The sequence below is a fragment of the Chelonia mydas genome, chromosome 7 (assembly GCF_015237465.2).
Source record: "Chelonia mydas isolate rCheMyd1 chromosome 7, rCheMyd1.pri.v2, whole genome shotgun sequence".
Taxonomy (NCBI): domain Eukaryota; kingdom Metazoa; phylum Chordata; order Testudines; family Cheloniidae; genus Chelonia; species Chelonia mydas.
Genome location: NC_057853.1, coordinates 118,440,721 through 118,462,806, shown reverse-complemented (window position 1 = coordinate 118,462,806; position 22,086 = coordinate 118,440,721). Strand labels below are relative to the sequence as shown.

At 42.9% G+C, this 22,086-nt stretch overlaps 1 protein-coding gene across 4 annotated transcripts in view; it reads left to right on the top strand.

Annotated features, from left to right (window-relative positions):
• Window positions 1-22,086, top strand: part of NEURL1 (neuralized E3 ubiquitin protein ligase 1) — a 266,176-nt gene that overhangs the window by 168,636 nt on the left and 75,454 nt on the right. For 3 of the 4 annotated variants that reach the window (XM_007057860.4, XM_043551726.1, XM_037905139.2), the window contains exons 2-3: window positions 6,408-6,649; window positions 10,538-10,859. In XM_007057860.4, coding sequence (XP_007057922.2) covers window positions 6,408-6,649; window positions 10,538-10,859 — 564 coding nt within the window. The remainder of the gene's footprint in view (window positions 1-6,407; window positions 6,650-10,537; window positions 10,860-22,086) is intronic. The other variant, XM_043551727.1, reaches the window with a different exon arrangement.

Here is a 22,086-nt window from a genome sequence, read left to right as displayed (position 1 = left end):
TTTCCTCCCTCTTTGTCTCCTCCCTTGGATGTTCCTACAAAACCGAGCATTTGGTTTCTGTGTTAACTTCTGAAATGACTCTGTGTAGCTTGAAAGCTTGTCTCTCTCACAAGTTGGTCCAATAAAAGATATTACCTCACCCAAAATGTCTCTCTAATATCCTGGGACCGACATGACTATAACAACATTGCATTCAGCAGCCTCTGTCAGGTGTGATGTGAAAATTTTGGTCTGTCCTGATTTTTATTCATCACAGTGGGGCAGATGCTGTTCTCAGCAATGCTGTTGTAAATCTGGAGGAAACCTGCTCAAGTCAGTGGCGTTCCTCTGTATTTGTAGCAATTTGGCAGATACAAATACCTGGGGTGGTGTCTTAGTACAGTTGTGATTTTGTTCTTGTGACCTGTTGTCTTGTGGCATTTGTGGAGGCCCTGGGGGATACAGGCTGTTGTTATAATTATAACGTGTCATCATAACACCATCTTGTCACTTGGAAGTGTTACTCCCTTGCTGGTTTACAAGTCACACTGTGTAGTAAGAACCTTGCATTGTCCTTGAGGAAGCTCTCAAATTTCCACCTTCTCTCAAATCTACCTTTCTTTGCAAAGTTCGTTTCTGAGCAACTGTTCCCGTCTTCCTTAGCCCTGGTCTACACTGGGGATTGGGGGGATCAATCTAAGTTATGCAACTTCAGCTTCGTGAATAACGTAGCTGAAGTCAACGTACTTAGACCTACTCACCACGGTGTCTTCACTATGGTGAGTCGACTGCTGCCGCTCCCCCGTCGACTCCGCCTGCACCTCTCACGGTGGTGGAGTACAGGAGTCGATGGGAGAGCACTCAGGGGGGGTAGATTTATTGCGTCTAGACTAGACATGATAAATCGATCCCCGCTGGATCGATCGCTGCCCACCAATCTGGCGGGTAGTGTAGGTGTACCCTAAGATACGTTGGAGCAGAGCTTGATGAGCCAGATTCTCAGCTGCTATGACTCCACTGATGTCAACAGAGCTATGCCTGTTTGTATCAGCTGAGAATCTGGCCTTACAAATTTAACTTAATTCCATATCACACAGTTGAACCATGCCGGGGGCGGGATCTAAAATTACTGTATACATCACATGAGCAGTAGTGTTTGCAATCAGCATGCAGAATATCATAGTGATTTTTAATCTGGGAATATGGAGAAGTTCAGACTGTGGATCAGGCCTCAGTGCTTTTAACAAAGGGTTTCTGTTAGGTGTATTCAGCCAAATCCTGACATGCTAGTATAGCCCCCTTGATGGTGTTCGCTACGCATGCTCCTCTGTGCCCAATCCATAGAGGGATGTGTCTGCTGCAGCCTCCAACTACAGAGGCCACCTCTGTTAGGTCAAGCTGTAGATACTCATGGTTTTAGCTCCGAAGATCTGTGGTCTTGGCCAAGACGGTGGCCATCACACTAACTCACTTTTGGAATGGAAGTTTTGCCCCAGAAAAAAATGAGTAAGGACCTTAGTATCTGGCCCATCACTACCATTATTACTGCAAGGCACCAACCATATTAATGTCTGGGCACGCTTTTTTATTAAGGACTGTTTCCTGAGGTCCTTACTCAGGCAAACTTCCATTGAATTGGAGTCTTCCCTGAGTAAGGACCCAAAGATTTTGTCCTTAAATAAGGTATGGGAGAAGGGAATCGCCTTCTCTATTTGTATTGATAACCTGTTGCATGTGGATTCTACTACCAAGTCAACTTTCTCTATTCCTGAGGGTTGTGATCTTGTGGGTTGCGCTGAGTGTCTGTTTGAAATGCAAAGGTCACATTATGAGCCTTTCAGGCATTGTTCTAAGATGGCTTCATTCCTGTTTGCTTTCTGCAGTGCCAAATTGTCACTGTAAATAAGTGTTCTACTAATATTGTTTCTGTAGAATCGCACAGCTCCCTAGGGCTGTGTAATGCTCCTACAGCAGATGCATTGGACATATGCAGCATTGTTATTGGAGCCTGTTTAGAAAACTGTCAGCAGTTTTGGTCATTCCATTTCCATGTTTTAAAAGGGCATGATGTCCCTCAGAGAGCTACAGCCGTTCTTATAATCATGGCAATAAGATTAAAGCTTTCGGCTTCTCAATGCAAGTCTAGTAAAATGTTTCCAAATCCTTTTTATGTCCTTGAGTTTGACTGTTAAACTTGTTGGCAGATATGGCTGGATCATAACGAATCATGCTGGGCTGTAGGGCCAGAAAAGAATACTTGGTTCACCTAACCTGACCCATTTCATTTATCAGGATTACACACTGCCTCATTCTCACTATCTTATCCTCTCTTCTGTTGGAATCACCACAGAGAAAATGACTTCACTCCTGGAAATCTGTTCAACTGCTAAATTCCTCTCACTGTCTAGAATTATTTCTTAACAGCTAACCTAAACACTTCCTTCCCTAGCTTTCTGCCATTGCTCTTTTCCTGCCATCTTCCAAGGTGGTGAATAATTCCCTTTCATTGTAATATATTACTCTTGAAGGTATTTATAGTCTGTAATCATGTCAGCCCTCACTCTTTTGTACAGTAGACACAGCTCTCCCTATCACTCCCCCTTTGTCTTGTCCTTGACTTTTCCGAGACGGATCCTGATGTTTTGTTTATGTTCTTTTACTCTGCTTTTAACTGTGGTGTCTGAAGCCAATGAGACCTTTGAGTGTGATCAAGTACTAATGACTTACTTCGGGGTCACACAGTGAAGTTAGGTGGGATCACTTCAGCCAGCCAGAAAAGGCAGCTTGAAATGATGACCTTATTTCCTGTTACTTTCTTCTCTTTCACACACATGTATCTTTTGGAAACCAACACACAGAGGTGTGTGAAAATTTCAGACAAAACTAGAAATGGTCAAAACCAGAATTTTTCATATCTCGCTGTAAATTTTCAAAAATGGTCCATTTTTGTGGAAAAAGCAATTGAAATTTTGTAGGGTTTTCCACCAAAACCAGGAACTTTGTGTAAAAATGGGGAAATTCTCACTCCTGAGCAACAAAACCACAATTCAGTATTTCTTTAAGTAAACATCAGTTCAACTGGTAAACATCTGATATTTGCCATTTTTAATTTGCAAATTTTACAGCAAATGAAATAGAAAATTTGATATGCCTCAGAATGGAATAGCAAAAATGTTCATAAAAAGGAGTACTTATGGCACCTTAGAGGCCACAAGTACTCCTTTTCTTTTTGCGAATACAGACTAACACGGCTGCTACTCTGAAAAATGTTCATGTGAACTTCTGTGGGGAAAATTTCACTCTGATGCAGCTTTGTCAATGCAGCTTTCCCCAAGGTGGATCTAGCTTTTGGGAATCTGTCATTTTACCAATAAAGTTAACTTAATTGACTTTAAATTAGCTAGAAACCAAATAATTTACTATATTCTCTCAAAAGAACTGGGAGCACATGGCTCATTGCACAAATGGCAAAAAGACTATGCATATTTTAGAGGAGTCATAGAAGTTAGAGATGGAGTTCTCACCTGGAATACTGTGTTCAGTTCTAGTCACCCTGGCCCAGACCCTCAAAAATATCTAGGCGCCTAACTCCCATCCATGGGATCTGGGCCTTTGAGGATCTGGGCCTCTGTTGTTAAGGAGGATATAGCAGAAATAGAAAGGCAACTAAGGGATGAGCAATGAGAAAAATTAGAGGCCTGGAAAAAATTAGAGGCCTCTCTTCCATCTGAAGAGAGATTGAAATGACTGGGGTTGTTTACTTTAGAAAGGAGACCAATGAGCAGACACAATAAAGGTATATAAAATACTGAATAGTGTAGATAAGGTAGATCGAGTACTATCTCATAATACAAGAACAAAGGGGTGTTCAATGAGATTGAAAGGAAGCAGATTGAAAACTGATACAAGAAAATATTTTTTCACAGAATACACATTTAGCCTTAGGAACTGATCGCCACAACATATCACTGAGGCCAAGAATGTAGTAGAATTCAGAAAAGGATTGGACATTTATATGGATAACCAGAGTTATGATTTTTTTAAAATCTAAGAGTTTTAGAAGGGGTGTAAATCCTCATACTTCAGGGCCTTTAACCACATACGGGTTTAGGAAGAAACCTCCACAGCTTATTCCATATCTGCCTACTGCAGGGTTTTCTGCACCTTCCTCTGAAACACCTGGCACTGTCAGAGCAAGATACTGGACTACATGCACCCCATCAGTCATATTACATCTGACCAACATTCCTGTAGAAAATACTAATCTCTATCTCTCTCTTGTTGGCTGCTCCACCTGTGCTTTCCCCATACTTTTCCAGCTGCCGTTCCCCACACACACTCCACACGCAAACTGTTACTTCTGCAAGCCACCTGCTCCCAATCCATTGGGTCAAATAATCAAGTATTTTCAATTGGTATTCTTTATCTGATTTCTATGAACATCCTTGCCCCGCCCCCATGCCCACACACCAGGCTGTGTATGAGAAAAAGAGACAGATGACTTACTCTCAATATAATGAGTGTTTTGTGTTGAAAGTGCTGTGTGTTTTGTATGTCCCCCAGTCCCTCTCCCTGCTAAAGCAGGATTATTACCTACAGACATTTTCTTCTCCTGTATATACCTGGTCTAGTTTTACAAGTCCTAGATTTTGGCATTTCTGCCACATCTATAGGTAGTAGTGAGAAAATGATGAAAGGGTGAATTAAGAGCAATTTGGGTCTGCATCTAGACTAGCAAAGGGGCTGAGTTACAGTTCTGATTAGAATCAAAACTTTTCCAAAGTTTGGGGATTTGGTTCAGACCCAGTACAATAACAGACTTAAGAAACCAAGTCTAGATACAGATTTGAACTACCACAATGTCTGGAAAGAGTGGGGTCCAGTTCTGATGATCTGTTACTGTCTAGATTAGAGATAATGCAGAATTATAATTTTGCCCAAGTAATTTTTATGACTCTGCGGTACTCATACAAAAACACCATTGTGGCCAACTAAACTACCCAAGGAGTTTTCATTTGATGCTTACTTCCATGTAGCCCATGCAGTCTGAAGGTTACAGAATTTATTATTGATATTTAGTTGTGTGTAATTTATGAAATAAACTGACACAGCAGGATGGCATTGTTAACACATGAGTTAACATTGCTTTGGTTGTGTTTCTCATGTACCATCAAATCAATTTATTTCTGTTGACATTCTGTATCTTATTTCTATGGACCCTTCCACCAGTGTACATATACACAGTATTGTGCAGGTGGAGAAAGAAGCAGATGACTTGTTCTTGACATAATGATTGTTTTGTGTTCAAACTGCTGCATGCTTTGTATGTTATGAAGAAATGAAGATGAATCAATTCATTCATGAACCAATAAAGCTACTGCAGTGACCAGGTCAATTAATTGATAAACTGTCTCTTTGGATCCCTGGCTAGACATGCACATAATCACTGCCCTGCTTCATGCACCTCTTAGCTCCCCTGCTCCACCATAACCATTACCTCCTCATTCCTGAATGACGGTGTAAAAATGGTAGGTTGCAGAGTAGCAGCTGTGTTAGTCTGTATTCGCAAAAAGAAAAGGAGGACTTATGGCACTCTAGAGACTAACAAATTTATTTGAGCATAAGCTTCATGCATCCAATGAAGTGAGCTGTAGCTCACGAAAGCTTATGCTCAAATAAATTTGTTAGTCTCTAAGGTGCCACAAGTACTCCTTTTCTTTTTGGTGTAAAAATGGTAGCTCACCTAAGGTTGCAGCTGGTGAAGCATTGGGGGAGAAAGCAGGGAGGAAGGATGTTGGTTGGTGCAGGAGACCAGCTGGGTTGGCAGTAGGAGGTTACTGGAACGTGGCATTACAGAGTGTGAGTGGAGAGAGAGACAACGGGCAAGGTGCAGGAGGACGCTGGATACAGCAGCATTTCGGGAGCAAACCAAGGGGAGGGACTGGTGGGGCTGCAGTTGGAAGGTAGGGGTGGCGGGACAGGTCAGGTGTAGGTGCATCTTGGTGGTGGATGGGCAGGGAAGCAGTCTGGAAGTGGGGACTACCAGCCATCTGTGCATGCATTCACCTGAATGGTATGCAGTTGCACGTGCACATTTGCAGGTAAATTTTCAGAACTGAGTTTTGACCTCTGTTTCTGAAAACGTGTCACTGAAACTTTCCATACACTCCGATGCTGAGCTGCTTTCCCTGTGTCATGCTCTGCATCATCAGACTGTCTAGAGGGCAGCTGTCTATATGGTTATAGACATTTATTATGTTCAAGATACTGTAGAAAGACTTTTTAGTGATTTACAGTGTAGGCATTGAGACTAGCTCTTATCTCACACTGCAGTTCCCTGTAAATTAGCCTTGTGATTTGGCACTGAGAGATTCCCATTATTACTCAGATCAGATTTAAAGTGTCACTTTTTTTTAACGCTGTCTCAGACTCTATAGGTGGACCCTTCCCGGCTTCCTCTCACCGATGCCACCACAAGCAGAAGCATTGTCTTCCCATCACGCACTGCGGAGCTTTGTCAATCAGCCCGCTACTTTTCCATCCCCATGCCAAGGGGTCCCAGATCATCATGGACACGGCACAGAAGGCAGTGAAGCGGCAAGCCAGCTTCTGCAATGCCATTACCTTCAGCAACAGGCCTATCGTGATCTACGAGCAAGTCAGGTTAAAGGTGAGTAAATGACTCCTCCCTCATTGCTGTTGTAACAGCCTCAAGTACTGGCAGGAAAGACTAGGTGTAAAATATGAGTGAGTTATAGCAAAACCTGTATATAACATAGTTCCCAGAAAAGCATAGATGGGAGTCTGGGGTGAGGGAAGTATGGCTCATGGTAGTGAGTGTATATCAACACTGAGATAGGTTGCCCATTGTGGAGTCTTAGGTCTAGTACCAGACCTCTTCACCCAACACACAGTCAACCTGTGGAACACTTTGCCACAGCATGTTGTGAAGACTGTAACAGGGTTCAAAAAAGAACTAGATAAGTTAATGGAGGATAGGTCCATCAATGGCTATTAGCCAGGATGGGCAGGGATGGTGACCCTAGCCTCTGTTTGCCAGAAGCTGGGAATGGACAACAGAAGATGGATCACTCAATGATTCACTGTTCTGTTCATTCCTTCTGGGGCATCTGACATTGGCCCCTGTTGGAAGACAGGATACTTGGCTAGATGGATCTTTGGTCTGACCCAATATGACCATTCTTATGTTCCTATGTTTTCCATCCCATTCCTGGAATGCAGAATCCTAGGCTCTTGGTCTCACAGACCTCGTGCCTGTGCCATCCTGGTGCTTTATTAGTATTCTTATTAATTATTTCATTTATCATTGTGTCTAGGGACCCTAGTCATAGACCAGGACCCTACTTTGCTAGGTGCTGTACAGATGCAGAACAAAAAGACAGTCCCTGCCCCAAAGAACTTACAATATGACCAGAGAAAGGTATAGATAGATGGGACAATACAAGGAAATAATGAGACAATACCGGTCAGCATGACAGGCAGTGCTGTCAGTGCACCAGCAGCCTAACCCTAGTTTAGGTTTATTTTTTTGTAGGCATCGCAGCAAAGGAGAATTTTAAGGAGGGATGTGACAGAGGGTAATATGGTCGCTTTGCCAGTGTTTTCAGGGAGCTCCTCCCAAGCATGAGGGGCAGCACATGAGAAAGCACAAATATGTTTGCTTGAAAATGTAACTAGTGGGCGATGGAGACTGGCACCATGGGCCGGTCGGAGGCGGGAATGGACATCTAGGTGGCGCATGAGAGATAAGTAGGATGGGTATAGGTCATGAAGGACCCGGAAAGTGAAGACAAGCAGCTTGTGTTTGATGTGATACAGAAAGGGGAGCCAGTAGAGGGATGCAGAGAGAAGGGTCAGATGATCAGAGTGATGGGCCAGGAGAATAATCTTTGCAGCAATGGGGATATGAGCAGGCCAAGATTGCATCTGTCAAGATCAGAGAAGACGAGGTTGCAGAAATCCTGCTTCCTCACTGGGACCAGATTGATTCGCCTCCTTTGTGGAATGTGCACTGAAGGGCGACACAGATTGCTCCTGAGGGCTTCTCCTGGAGGACACCACTTCTCCTGGCCAGATATCCCTTTGCACCAAAGCCTTCACTCAAACCACATGCAGCCTGACTTGTAGATCGTGTGCTCTTCCTTGTATTGAGAGCCGAAGGGGTTTAGTTACAGCTCTTTAGGGGCTGAACAACCTTTAGGGCACATCCAAAGGCTCGGAGGTTCTTCCTTTCAATTCAGATAAGACCTTAAAAGACTGAGTGTGTCTCTGAAATATCCAAAGCTCTTGGGTCTGCAAATGTGGAACCTGAACTTGGAGTTGAGTGCTTCCTGAGAGGTGCCAAGCTTCCTCATTTATTCCCACTGAATTTAGTAGGAAATGAGAGCACTCAATACCTCTCTGGCTCTGGCCCTTGGGTGGAAAAATCCCTCACACAGGCTTCTATTCATTTTCTGTTTGGTTCTTCCTGCTTCCATGCAGGCTGGAAATGCAGCAGGACTGATCTAGTAGCATGGCATTTTTGGTCAGAAGTTGGGAAATACAGAGACAAATGACCCTGACAAATGATGAGATGGTTGGGATGGGAGATGAGAGTTAACTAATTATTTTGTTTTTGAAAAACCTCACCAAAGGTTTGCATTTTAGGCAAAGATTGTGGGTCATTTCTATGTTCTGAACCAGTTCTCCTGTCCCTACCCAGGAAGCTCGATGTTTGTATTTGACCATGTATATTAGGATTTTATCTTCCATAAAACGCACATGAAGGATTAGCGGGCAGGACTTTCATCTGTGCACAAGGGATTTATGAGCAGAGCTCCCACTGAAAGTAATGGGAATTTTGCACATGAATAATCAACAAGCATAAGCAGAAAAAGTGCTTTGGGGATTGACATAAATCTGAAGAATGCCTTTGCCTTTCTGTGTCTGTTTTCTGCTGAGTCCATTTCCAGCAGTCTTTCTTTCCTTTCTTTCCCCAAACTGCCATCTCTAAGCTTTTGTGCTTTGTATGTCAGATTCTCACCAACTTCTTTTCTATGCATCAAATCCTGCAGCTCCTCCTGTTCAGGCAAAACTCTCACTACAGGACTGAGTGAGGGGCTGTGGGATTTGATCCTGTTTGCCAGATGTCATTTCAGAATTAGTCCTACACCCTTCTCTGCTGCTCTAAGTCTTCTAAGAAGCCCAGAGGGCAATGCATCCAGAGTTGTTCGGCAGGCCAGAGTGCCGGCAAGTGAAGATGTCCGGTGTGATGCAGATCTGTGTTCTGATGGAGCTTCTCGGAGGTGGAATTCCAGGCAGTGGGTGTGGCTGGGGCTAGAGTTAGTGGATCTGTGGAGGTGGGATGTAGGAAGCAGCAGTCCCAGACTGCGGTAGCTGTCATGGAACACCTTAGCTACTGCTTGACAGTCTAGGCATAGCAGAGGCCTGTTCCCTCCCCATCCCACGCCCTGTGGACCTCCCAAGCCCGTCAAATAGGGGTGTTTGCTGAGTAGAGGATTTGGCCCATCATTAATCATTGCCTTTTTTTTTTTTAAGCAAAAATTAGTGTGTTTGGGGGTCCAGCTATGCAAATGCTTGGTAGGGTTTACACTAGATTTTAACCCTGATACTACCTATAGTTTACCTATAGTCAGCCTGTGTTGGCAACTGTTTATTTGTAGGGCTGATGAATACAATGGGACATACTCCCTATATCGCCATATGAATATTTACTTGGGTAGCATGTGATTAGTGTAAAATATTGGCAAGAGATTGTGTAGCAAGTTGTACAATGAGGCCATAATTATCTAGGTTCCAGGAGGATTTAGGATTTGCAGTGAAATTGCTGCAATAAATAATCCCAGTTTTTCAGCGACGAATGGACTTCTGTCATTTCCAGTTTATATAGTTAATGTAATTAAATATGCTTTATTGCATTTTGCTGCATCCAAATCAGCTACCGTAGGGCTGTGATGTCATCCCATCTGACAAGCTAAGCAGGCGCCAGATCGTTTTTTACGTAGCTGGGAGACCTCTTAGGAAAGCCTTAAGGTGCTGTAAGAAGCAGCAATGGTTTTCAGTAGGCACCCTGAGTCAAGAAAGAACCAATGCCCTAGCACAGTGCTATGGGCTGCTGGAGGTGTCGTCTTTCATATGAGATGTAAAATCCTCTGACCAGAAAAGATTTTTTGGCGCGTCTGCCAAGAGTAGGTTTGCTAGGCAGAATGTAATTACCCCAGAAATGGAATTTAGTTCGTGCGCCAGGGCTAATTATATTCCCCCTGTAGTTTTAACTTGATAGTCTCTTTTACTTTACGTCTTAACCTTTTCTGCAGTGTTGCTGTGTGCTGTTATGCAGATGCCATGTCCTACCCCAGAAGTGGCAAACATTTTTAGTGTTGGATTAAATTATTCTAGAACATACAGGACCCAATCCAGTGGGAGCTGAGAGTGCTCAGAACCATGCAGGAGGCCTTCAGGATGGCACGGCATGGAGCTCATAGCCTGTAAAGTGCTATTGGAATACAAGATGTTCTTATTGCTGTTATCTTTGCAGATAACAAAGAAGCAGTGTTGCTGGAGTGGGGCTCTCCGACTCGGATTTACTTCCAAGGATCCCTCCCGGATTAATCCTGACACATTGCCAAAGTATGCTTGCCCGGACTTGGTTTCCCAGAGTGGATTCTGGGCCAAGGCCCTTCCAGAAGAGTTTGCAAATGAAGGAAACATCATAGCATTCTGGGTGGACAAAAAGGGCCGGGTGTTTTATCGGGTCAATGACTCTGCTGCAATGTTGTTCTTCAGTGGGGTGAGGATCACGGAACCCCTGTGGGCTTTGATTGACGTATACGGACTCACCCGTGGGGTGCAGCTATTAGGTACGTACCTTTCTGAAAGTGCTATTTCTTGACTTGAGTGCTTAGAGTCTATGTACCTATGTTCTACAGCTAAGAAATGAAGCTGGACAAATCCCAGTGATAAATTAGCCAGGTACTGTCTGTCCAGTAGATTTAAAAAAAATCCCACTCACTGTACCAAGTCTGCTGTTGAGAAAGGAAAAGGTTGTTAAATTCCATAAGGGTAAATCTTACAATCTGAATCCATAATAGTGTGTTTAAAGCTAAGCAAACATTTATTATAGGAGTGGGAGGGTGGGAAACAATAAATCACGAGCAACTATAAGTAAATAAAGGAATTTCTGCCAAGAGAACTTGCACCAATGAAACTACATTGGTGCACGTGCTGCAGTGTGGAATGTACCTTATAAAACGTCCTCTATCTTATTTGCTTTCCCAGTTATGTGGTGGGGAAATGCATTTTATTGCTTATGTGTAATTCCTTCTCTGATGGCAATACCATGATTCTCTGGGTGGGTAAGTGGGAGATTTATAGCTCATGCCATCCACATATTCTGGGATAAGCAGTTGTTATGTAGTGGAAAACATTGTTTTCAAAATATTAGCTCAAAGGAACTGGATCCATTCTCTGGACCCAAAAGATTGGAAACATGGTTGGGGGTGTGGTATGAGAGGTGCCGAGCAACCTCATCTCTGAATGAATCCAGTGGGAATTGTGGAAGTTTGGCCCCCTCAAGGAGGTGATCAGGCTCCAAGTTTGGAGACCCAAGAGCTCTGGACATCCCAGCTTTGAGGGTCTTTTCTGAACAGAATGGAAGTACCTCCAGGGGTCCTAACCTGTGGTAACTGGCATGAGGTAAAATCCGATCGAAGACAGAGAGTTTGTAGTTTTAACACAAGTTAGCAGGTTGAGGTAAAGCCTATGGAGAAGCCTAGGGTTTGCCCTGCTAACTTGTGGAAAACTACAGACTGCCTCCAGTTAGATTTTGCCTTGTGTTAGTTATCTTGTGTTAGCTAATATGTTGTAAGAACATGCCTTTGCTGCTAGTGAAGACACACCCTCAATGTTCAGTCAACCCTGTTTCTGACAGCTCTGTCTGCTTCCTGCATCACTTATTGCTACTAAATCAGGGTGGCAATATGGCTGTAGTGATGTACCACAGTATGGAAGCTAACACTGAATTCATGATGCAAAGGGCTTGTTTACACAGTGGGATAATATGCTTTAAGGAGATTTCTAAAGTGCACTAATGTGTTACACACTGGTCTGTGTAGACCCTGTTGGTGTGTACTAAAAGTTCTCTACTGCACTTAATGTAGTACTGTTTCAAACAGCACCAACAATGTCTACACCCACATTATCCCACCGTGTAGACAAACCTAAAGAAACTCATAGCTCTAGGATCAAACTATGCGCACCATTTCCTTAAAAATAAAAAACTCCAAACCCTGAGTCCCTTGGCCCGCGCCGCTTCCCGCAGCCCCCATTGGCCTGGAGCAGCAAACCGCGGCCAGTGGGAGCCGCGATTGGCCGAACCTGCGGGCGCAACAGGTAAACAAACCGGTCCGGCCCGCCAGGGGCTTTCCCTGAACAAGCGGTGGACCGGCTTTGAGAACCACTGCATTAAGGCATCTCTACGCAGCACTTCGGTTTGCCTCAAGAGTAGAAGGATTTATGGTTTGTTGTGAATCTGCTTGTGCACCCATGTCATATTAACTGAAGTTGGGCCAAGAAAGTGGTGATTGTATGTGGAGCTAGAGTTGTCAGCTTTAGTCTTGGGGCTGAGGGTTCAGATGAGGTAGTTTAGAAGTGGCACCCAAATCTTACAAGCTGTTCACTTGAGATTTTGTCTCCCAAGATGCCATCCCAGAGTGGATGCTTGCTAAGGTCAGCCACATCCCTCACTCCAAGCTAGACATTTGTTTTCAAAATACCCAAAGTGATGATCTCACATTTTGTGTTTCCTCTGTATTCTGCCTTACCCTTTTCACTGTCTCTTTTTGCCTTTGAATGCCCTCAGTACTGAGAGCTAAGCGGGAGCAATATTCAACTGAAGACGGGCCTTGCCCTTGCCAATCAGTGATCCATCCCTGGTGGAGCCAGCTCTGCTGTGCATGTGCCTCCAAGACTCAAATTCAGGCTCTTGCTGACCCAAACCCTTCGAATGAAACAGGCTGCTTCCGAGTTTATGCAGTTGGCTCAGGGCTCAAATATATATTTATAGCACGTTGCTGCAGACTTTGGTGTGCTTTAATCCCAACAACTGTGCTGAAGCGTCTCAGTCTTGATTCCACACTGTGCAGCACTGAAATGCATGCAGCACCTAAAGTCTTACAACCTACCATCTCTGTATACCCACTGCAGATCTTAAATGCTTATTTTAATACAGGCATCTAAACACATAGCAAAGGCCAAACTTCTCCAAATTTCAAGGGAGCTGAGATATGGAGCTTTTGATTTTGAGACTCAGTTCTATCTTTAATATGACCTAGCCACAAATAGAAGGGCAAATCCTGCCCCCAGTGGCTCACAGAGGTCTCACTGGAGTTAGTGGAAGCCAGGTGTGTACATTGAAGGGAAGAAATTGGCCTGTAAGATACTCGTAGACTTTAAGATCAGAAGGGACCATCATGATTATCTAGTCTGACCTCCTGTAGGCAACAGAGTCTCACCCACCCACTCCTGTAGTAGACCCCTCACCTCTGGCTGAATTACTGAAGTCCTCAAACCATGGTTTAAAGCCTTCAAGTTACAAAGAGTTCACCATTTACACTAGTTTAAACCTGCAAGTGACCCATGCCTCATGCTGCAGAGGAAGGTGAAAATCCCCCAGGGTATCTGCCTGTCTGATCCGGGGGGGAGGGGGCGGGGAATTCCTTCCTGATCCCAAATCAATTACTTTTTTCCAGAAGGAATATTTGCTGTAGAATGCCTTTGTCAGTGTGCCTCAGGGCAGGTAGAAGACCTACCCCATTATTTGTTATGTTGGAATTTATGTTGTCAGTTAAGGTCAATATGGCTCTGCAATGTTTTTGTCCCAGATGCCTTTTTCTATGACCTCTCAAAAAACAGAATATTTGTTAGGAACTGACAATGTGTCTGTGAGCTGAGCAGTTGCTCTATTTGCGTGGCCAGCCAGTACTATAAGGAGAAGCAAGTGGTGCGGTGGTTATATATAATTAACAGTTTATATTCTTTTTAATCTTTCTTTATATGTATTTTAACATTTTATAATTTTGGATTTCGTTTTCTGTTTTATTGTAATACATTTCGTTTTTGCACATGGGCGTAAAGCTAAGTCGCTACTAAATAACTTGACGGAGCTGACCGTTCTAGAACTGCAGTAGAATTACAGATGATGCGGGTAAACAGCAGAATCATAGTCCTGGGAGTGCAAAAACAGCTGTTCTGTGACTATGTGGCCTGGGGAAGAGGATTCCATTGCACCCCAAGTACAGCAGAATTCCCTGTACTGGGGAGAGGAATTGGGCAACAGTGTTTCCAGCCCAGCCAAACCAGGATGTACCTGAAGTCTCATGAGAGCACCTTTTCCAGGGATAATCTAACTTTGCCAAGACTAGCTTTTAACACCTGAGGAGCACTGCTCTGTTTTCATACCATGCCACCACCACAGTATCTGAGTGACTGTTTTTCATTTTCAGTCAGTTGCCTTCTTATTTATCATCAGTTTACCAGAGAAATGTTGTTTCCCCCCCAGGATGGGATTTAACCTGCAAAATTGCACTTGCCCAAGGCTCAGGATAGGAACAAATCAGCCGTGCATCAGTGTGAGGTCCCAGCTTTCCAGTGGAACACACAACATTTGCTTCCACCCTCAGAGAGTTACAATATATCAGAGTTTGAAATTGTAATGTTGTTGTTGTTTGTTTATATTACAGTAGTGGTCCAACCAAAATTGGGTCCCCAGCATGGTAGGCACTGTACACACACGCAGTGAGACAGCCCCTGCTCGAAAGAGTCACACATCTCAGTAGACAAGGCAGCCGAGAGGTGGCAGGGGGACGGGAGCACAGAGAGGTGAAATGACTTGTTGAAGCTCACACAACGGGTTTGTAGAGCAGGCATTACAACTGACTCTGTCCCTCTAGGGCTGCCAGCCTTCCATCGCTCCCTCTACCAGAATGTCCTCTCCAAGCACATCACACCATGACAAACATCCACAACTAACCCTGCTAGGAGATGGTAGTTTGGAAAAGGAGTGTGGTACAGGGAGTGTTGAGGGAGACAGCGGCAAGGCTGCAGTATGTGGTAGTTACGGTAATGGTAAGGTGTGTGTCTGTGGATGAAAGAGAAGAGGGTATGTTAGGTCACTTAACTTTTCATTTCCTTGCTCTCATGCGTTTCAGTCAGGTATGTTATGTCTGTAGCAACCCTAACTGCTTCAAACCCATTTTCTTTATATTACTATATTTAGATACGTGTACTGGTATATGCACGTACATAAAAGTGTGATTGTATATGAATTCTTATAGCATTATATATAGCTAGAAGCAAGTTCTGTGTGTCATATTATTTGGGAATCACAGCACTGGAAAGGAAAAAAGATCCTTGTAACAAGGTTCTGTTAGCAGCTATAAACATCGTCCCTTTCAGGCGTTAGCATCCTGGTCACTTCAGTAACACAGGGCACTGGGTATAGTTAGAGTAGGCAGCAGCCAGGCGGTCTGATTGGATTTGAAGGGTTAGTGGAGATCAGCTGCACCTGTAGGGAATTTGATGAGTTAATGAGGTAATTAGCTCACCAGCTGGATAGCTAGGAGAAGAATGCAAGTAGTATAAAAGGCTGTGGCAGGGAGCAGGAAGAAGGCCCTGTCTATCTGCTGCCATGTTGTGTGAGTGGAGGCAAGAAATAATAATAATAATTATTATTATTATTATAATTATTAATGAAGATGCTTAGTGAAGGTAGCTGGTAGTGCATGTGTGTTGTTTAATTACCAGGAGGGCTTACCAGCCAAGATGCCCAGGGCTGGAGGAGGAACTTGCTTACAATCCTACTTTGCTTACATATCTATGTATGTTCACAAGGCATCAAACCTTAAAACTTGAGCTGGTCTGTGATGGAAAGTTACCCATTGTGGTCCTCAGGCCAGTGTAGAGGGGGGATTAATCATTTTGTAAGAGAGGAAGGAAACTTTCTTTTTTTTTTTTTAAATCGCAGGCTGACTTTTAAACAAATTAATTCCAGTTGTAGCAAATTGCTCCAGGATTTGGGATGTTAGAATAAGTCCTGAGTGAGATGGATTAATGGGTGTAATGCAGGTGACATGGTTAAAGTTGCATGAAAATGTAATTTATTACATGGGTCTGCAATTGTATCACACAGGTATTACTAACATTAATAGACAGTATGGATGAGTGAATGTAAAACACATTTTCTTTCTTCAGCACCCCCAGCAATCCATTTCTGTTAATATCCTAACATAGACAAATCATTGCTCTTCCTATGTTGGTTCACAATAAACAACGTATTGGGCTAATCGAACATAAATGCAGTATGCTTTTATAGTGTATTATGTGAAAAAGGAGCCATGAATAATTTAACTTCCCTGTAGACGATTGTGGCAATCTGATATAAAAGAATAATATGTGTTTAACCGGAGTCCTAGCTAATGAAAGGAAAATATACGCCACCTGCAAACAGTCAATTGTCAGTATTATTCTGCATCTGCTAAGGAGATAGAGAATTTAAATTGCTCATAAAGTTTTATTGTCTGTATGCTGTTGTCTCTATGGCAGCTCCAGGAAGTTCTCTAACATGGTTTAAAATGTGACCCCAGTTTAATAAGTAACTCATCTGTTCCTGTTTTAATCAAAAGCACTTTGCATGAAGGCTTCTGGAGGGACATTCATTTGTCTGTGGTGGGTGTCCAGAGTTTCACCTGAGGGCCAGAGCCTTCAGTATTCTAAAACTTATCTTCCCTCCATCTCTCTGTCTGCGTATGAGATAGACCCCTGGAGGCTGTTGCTTTGAACTGACCAGAGCTCAGTTGTCCTGCTGCTCTTTACTGGCTCTGTGAATGCCTTGGGTTTCAGTTTCCATTAGTTTTGAATGCAACCAGCATTTTTATTGAGGACCACCTTTGTGGCTATGTGACAGAGTGCTGGGCGTCAGCCACTGTACCAGTATGTACAGAGTACCAGCACTCTGACCACATGATCACCCATTAAATCAACCAGGAGTAAACCTGAGGAGCAAAGCTCTGCCAAATTGGTAGATTGGGGGTGGGTGGGAGAGAGCTACAAGGCTAATTAATCCATTAGCCCAGAAAGTTGAAAAGGCCCAAGAAGGAAGTGCTTAATTGGGAAGAGACAGGCTGGTAGGCTTTTGAGAGCTGGAGCCAGGAGAGATCTTTCTGTCTCCCCCTTCCTTGGCTGAGTAAGATGAGCTAAGGAGTGTATGCTAGTGGAAATACAGATCTGCACAAGTTTGTAAGGGTGGTGGAAAGAACACTGTAAATAAATTGCACCAAGTGTTTGACCAGAAGATGCTCTCTGAGTGGTGTGTAGGTAGAAAAGAAATGGGAGCAGGACGATGGCCTATCAGCCTAGCACTGTGAAATACTTAGAGAAAGATAAGTCTGGTCTCTGCTCCAATGAGTTTACAATCCAAGTGCCTGATCCTGCATGTCTTCTGTGTGTACTGCTCGCATTGGCTTCAGTGGGAGTTCTGCTGTTGAGAGGTTCCAAGGTTTGCCATTAAATTGGAAAGGTTAGAACATTTCAGATGCAGAATACAACTGAGATCACCAATGGAACAACACTACTGACTTCAGTGGATATAGGGCAAGGCGCTGACTAAGTGGTGTAGAGATCACAGGGGTTGTCTTTATTTAGGGCCATATTCTGCCCTGTTTTACTTTGCAAATATTCCCATTGCTTTCAATGGAACTACTCCTGGGATAAGGTAAGGTGTTTTTAAATGTGAGAAAGTGTGACAGGATCTGGCACATAATGAATTGTAGACAGTTTTAGTAAATGAGCATTCCCCTGTAATGTATTCAACACAAATATTGCGTGGTCGAGGTGGTGTATAGGAACCTGGAAATGACGCTGACTGTGGATAAAAGTGAAACTGACTGGTCTGTTTCAGGTGTCCAAACTGAGAGAAATGTAGAAACTAACCAAGCAGCATAACTGGTGGAAAAATAAATTCAGTGCTTGAAAACTCTCTCAGCTCAGAAAATCCAAGGTGTTATGTCTTACATGAGAAATAATGTTTTTTTTTTTAAAATAAGATTTTTAACTTTGTCTCAAAGTACAAGGAAATATTATAACTGTGTGTGTGTTTAGTAGTTCAGAGATTCTGATGCTACGATCATGGATACCAGGATAAGAACTAAGATAGGTAATAGAATATCAGGGTTGGAAGGGACCTCAGGAGGTCATCTAGTCCAACCCCCTGCTCAAAGCAGGACCAATCCCCGACTAAATCATCCCAGCCAGGACTTTGTCAAGCCTGACCTTAAAAACCTCTAAGGAAGGAGATTCCACCACCTCCCTAGGTAACCCATTCCAGTGCTTCACCATCCTCCTAGTGAAAAAGTGTTTCCTAATATCCAATCTAAACCTCCCCTCCTGCAACTTGAGACCATTAAGTCAGGAAATCCTTACTTGAACCCTGGTTCCAAGGCCTGGTTCTGCTTTCAAATATACTGATGTAAATTCAGGGTGACTGTCTGACTTCAGTGGAATCACTCTGGATTTACAGTGATGCAAATGAGAGCAGAATCTGATCCTGAGTTTGTATTCAGACAAAGCTGCTGTCTGGCCCAATTCTGAGCACCTGCAGCTCCCACTGACTTCCTCTTGGCCTGGCCTAGCCTAGCCAAACATGCCAAGACGGTTGTGATTCAAAGAACCAACAAGGCAGGTTGTCCTCCCATGTATCAATGGTGTGTTAACCTTGTGAGTGAGAAGATAAGCCACTTCCCAGGAGTGTGCAAGGCCACAACTGATCACAAGGGAGTGAAAGTGCAGCTTGCACTGCTCTCTATCAGCTGTAGACCAAAAACATTTAATTAAGGACCTGCACATACTAATGTCCATGGCAAAACTCCCATTGACTTCAGTGAAAACAGGATTGAGTCAAAACCAAACACTGTCCGTTTCTATAAAGTGAGAGGAGCATGGTGGCATCCTGCCTGGGTCCTGCACATAGTACGTTGTGCTGCTTTCTGAGATACTGAAGTCCCATTCAGCTAGGTTGAGACCATGCTAACAATACAGTAGTTGCCAGTTGCCAATAGTTATGGCACGTTTTTCAGAAGAGAAAAATTCTTGTCCACATCACTCAGGAAAAATTGTACTTGAACCCTACCACATTTAAACAGCATTGGAATCAGGATTGCAAACCTAGTATTTCAAACTGTGCTGTGACAAGGCCTTAAACCAAAGCATAGGCTAGAATTACTTTTTTCTTTGCTTACTCTAAATGAATGAATCAGGTTGGAATTTTCGACCCAAAATATTCACTCTGTCCCTCGGTCATAAGTGGCTCTTTTGTAATGTGTGAGAAGTACAGCTCATTATATTCTGGGTTTCTATATAAATAATATTGTGAGACTTTGTCTAGATAGAAATTGCCTGGACTTGATTAAAGTTAGTTTAAAAACTGAACAGTTGCAGCCTGGTGTGTAGACCAGGCCTTAATTTGATGTCTCCTGTCTTTGGACCTAATTGTGCCCCCATTGAAGTCCATAGGAATTTTGCCATTGACTTTGAAAGCAAGACCTAGTCTTTATGGACATAAAATCTCAAGTCCTGCCTCCAGGTATATTAGAAGCTTTCAGATGGCATCATAAAGATTTTCTTTTTCTCCCCATCGATCTCAGATTCACTGTTTACTTTTAGTCATGATCTTCTGCCAGTTTTCTATATTTCCCCATTGTATTTTTGTCACCCTATCTCAAAAAAGATATATTAGAATTGGAAAAGGTACAGAGAAGAGCAACAAAAGTTATTAGGGGTAAGGAACAGCTACCATAGGAGGAAAGATTTAAAAAGATGGAGTGTTAATCTTAGAAAAGAGATGACTATGGTGGTGGGGAGGGAGGGATATGATAGAGGTCTATAAAATCATGAATGGTGGGGAGAAAGTGAATAAGGAAGAGTTGTTTACTCCTTCACATAACACAAGAATTAGGGGTCACCCGATGAAATTAATAGGCAGCAGGTTTACAACAAACATAAGGAAGTCTTTCTTCACACAATGCAGTCAACCTGTGGAACTTATTGCCAGGGGATGTTGTGAAGACCAGAGGTATAAATGAGTTCAAGAAAGAATTAAATGAATTCATGGAGGGTAAGTCCAGCAATCGCTATTAGCCAAGATGATCTAGGATGCAACTCCATGCTCTGGGTATCTCTCTAAAATTCTTGTCCGCCAGAAACTGGGACTGGATGATGGAGGCGGGGGGGGGGGGGTGGATCACTTGATAATTGCTCTGTTCTGTTCATTCCATCTGGGGCACCTGGCACTGGCCACTATCAGAAGACAGGATGCTGCGCTAGAAGGACCATTGGTCTGACCCAGTGTGGCTGTTCTTGTGTTCTCATATAGCAGGATAAATGTGCGTATCATGTCACAAATAAGACCTGGGGCCTGATGATCCTACTGTTGATTGCACTAGTTTTACACCAATATAACCCTACTAATTCCTGATTTACACTGATCTCAATGAGATCAGAACTCGGCCTATAGTTTCTGCTCCAAAAAAGTTCATTTTTCTGCTCATTTCCCACCTTCTCTAACACCTACCAGCACCAACAACCATTGTTCTCCAAAGTCTTTTCAGATCAATTGTTTGTTTAACCTAGAGTACATCCCAACACTGTTTGTTGTGTGCCTCCAACTCCCAGTGGTGATTGGGAGATTCAGGCCCTACACTCTTCCCTATTGTTCCTAATGTGCTCTTCTGCCAACCTTACATTTTCCCCATTTATTTTGTGACGTACAGTAAAAATAATATCCCGGGTATCAACATATGCTGTGTAAGTGCTGCTGCTCATTGTTATGGAAATTATTAAAAGAACATTGTTAACATAACTCTGTTTAAAAAAACATTTCCTCGGAGATGGCTTCGTTACTAATAACATCTCCAGATTATTAAAACAAAAAGAATATCAGGTTTACATTTTACCTTCATGCTCTTCATTTTGTATTGTATTTTATTTATTTTGCATTTCACTCAATCTTGAGCAGTGAAACGAGACTAGTTTGTTTAATTTTTGCTTAGTCATTTTCAATTTATGTTTCTCATGTACCATCATAATTCTGGTTTTATTTGGGTCTCAGATACATTTAAAAATAACGCATTTCTAGTCCTGTCAGGGTTCGTTTAAAAAAAAAAGCTAGTAAATTTTGAGCCTGTAACTAAGACTATAGGATTTGGCAGATCAGAACAGATTGTTGGCCCATGAAATCCAATATCCTACCTCTTGACAATGGCCAGCACCTGAAGTTTCAGAAGAAGGTGAAGACCTCATATTATACACCTAATGGTTACAGTTAAGTATCTTCAGAAAATAAATTATAAAATGTTTAAGTGTCCTACTTTCCTTTAATAGGAAAAGAGCCTTTGGAATCAAATAATCCCTCCTCCATGCCTGCATTATGTCAGCACACACTGTAGTACTTTTAATACAGGGCCTTGTCTGAATCTTCAGGTTCATTTTACAGCTGTGCACTTTCAACTCTCTTGGCAGTTTGTGGAAGCTGAGAGCACCCAGAATCTTGTGGGATATGCCTACAGTGCTTATCAGAACCAGGAGGAGGATGGTAATGGAGGAGGATGGTGTGATAAATGCATTTCCATAGCTAATTACATTTCCACCCCCATTTCATGAATTTATATTTTCCTTCTCACTTCACACACTTTTTCTATCACCTATTAGCAGCAACTGCAGCTGCAGACAGGCATCCTCCAAAGTCTGTTCATATATGTCAGGTGAACTGGTTTTGTTAACCCAGAATGTTTCCTGTGAAAACATGTTTGCAAGTAAAAAATCCGTGTCTCTTTCTCTTTCTGGTTCCACACCTGTTCTGTTCTGGCTGCAACTAGCAAAATATATCCGTGAACTTGAGTATATGTCTGTGCATGTATCTGGCCTTGATGTTACCTTCTTTCTGAAAAATCTCGTGTTGTTATTATTGACATTTTATGAGCTCTAGATCTTGACTCAGTACTAGTGCAGCTCTGACAGATAGAAGAAATGACCCTAATA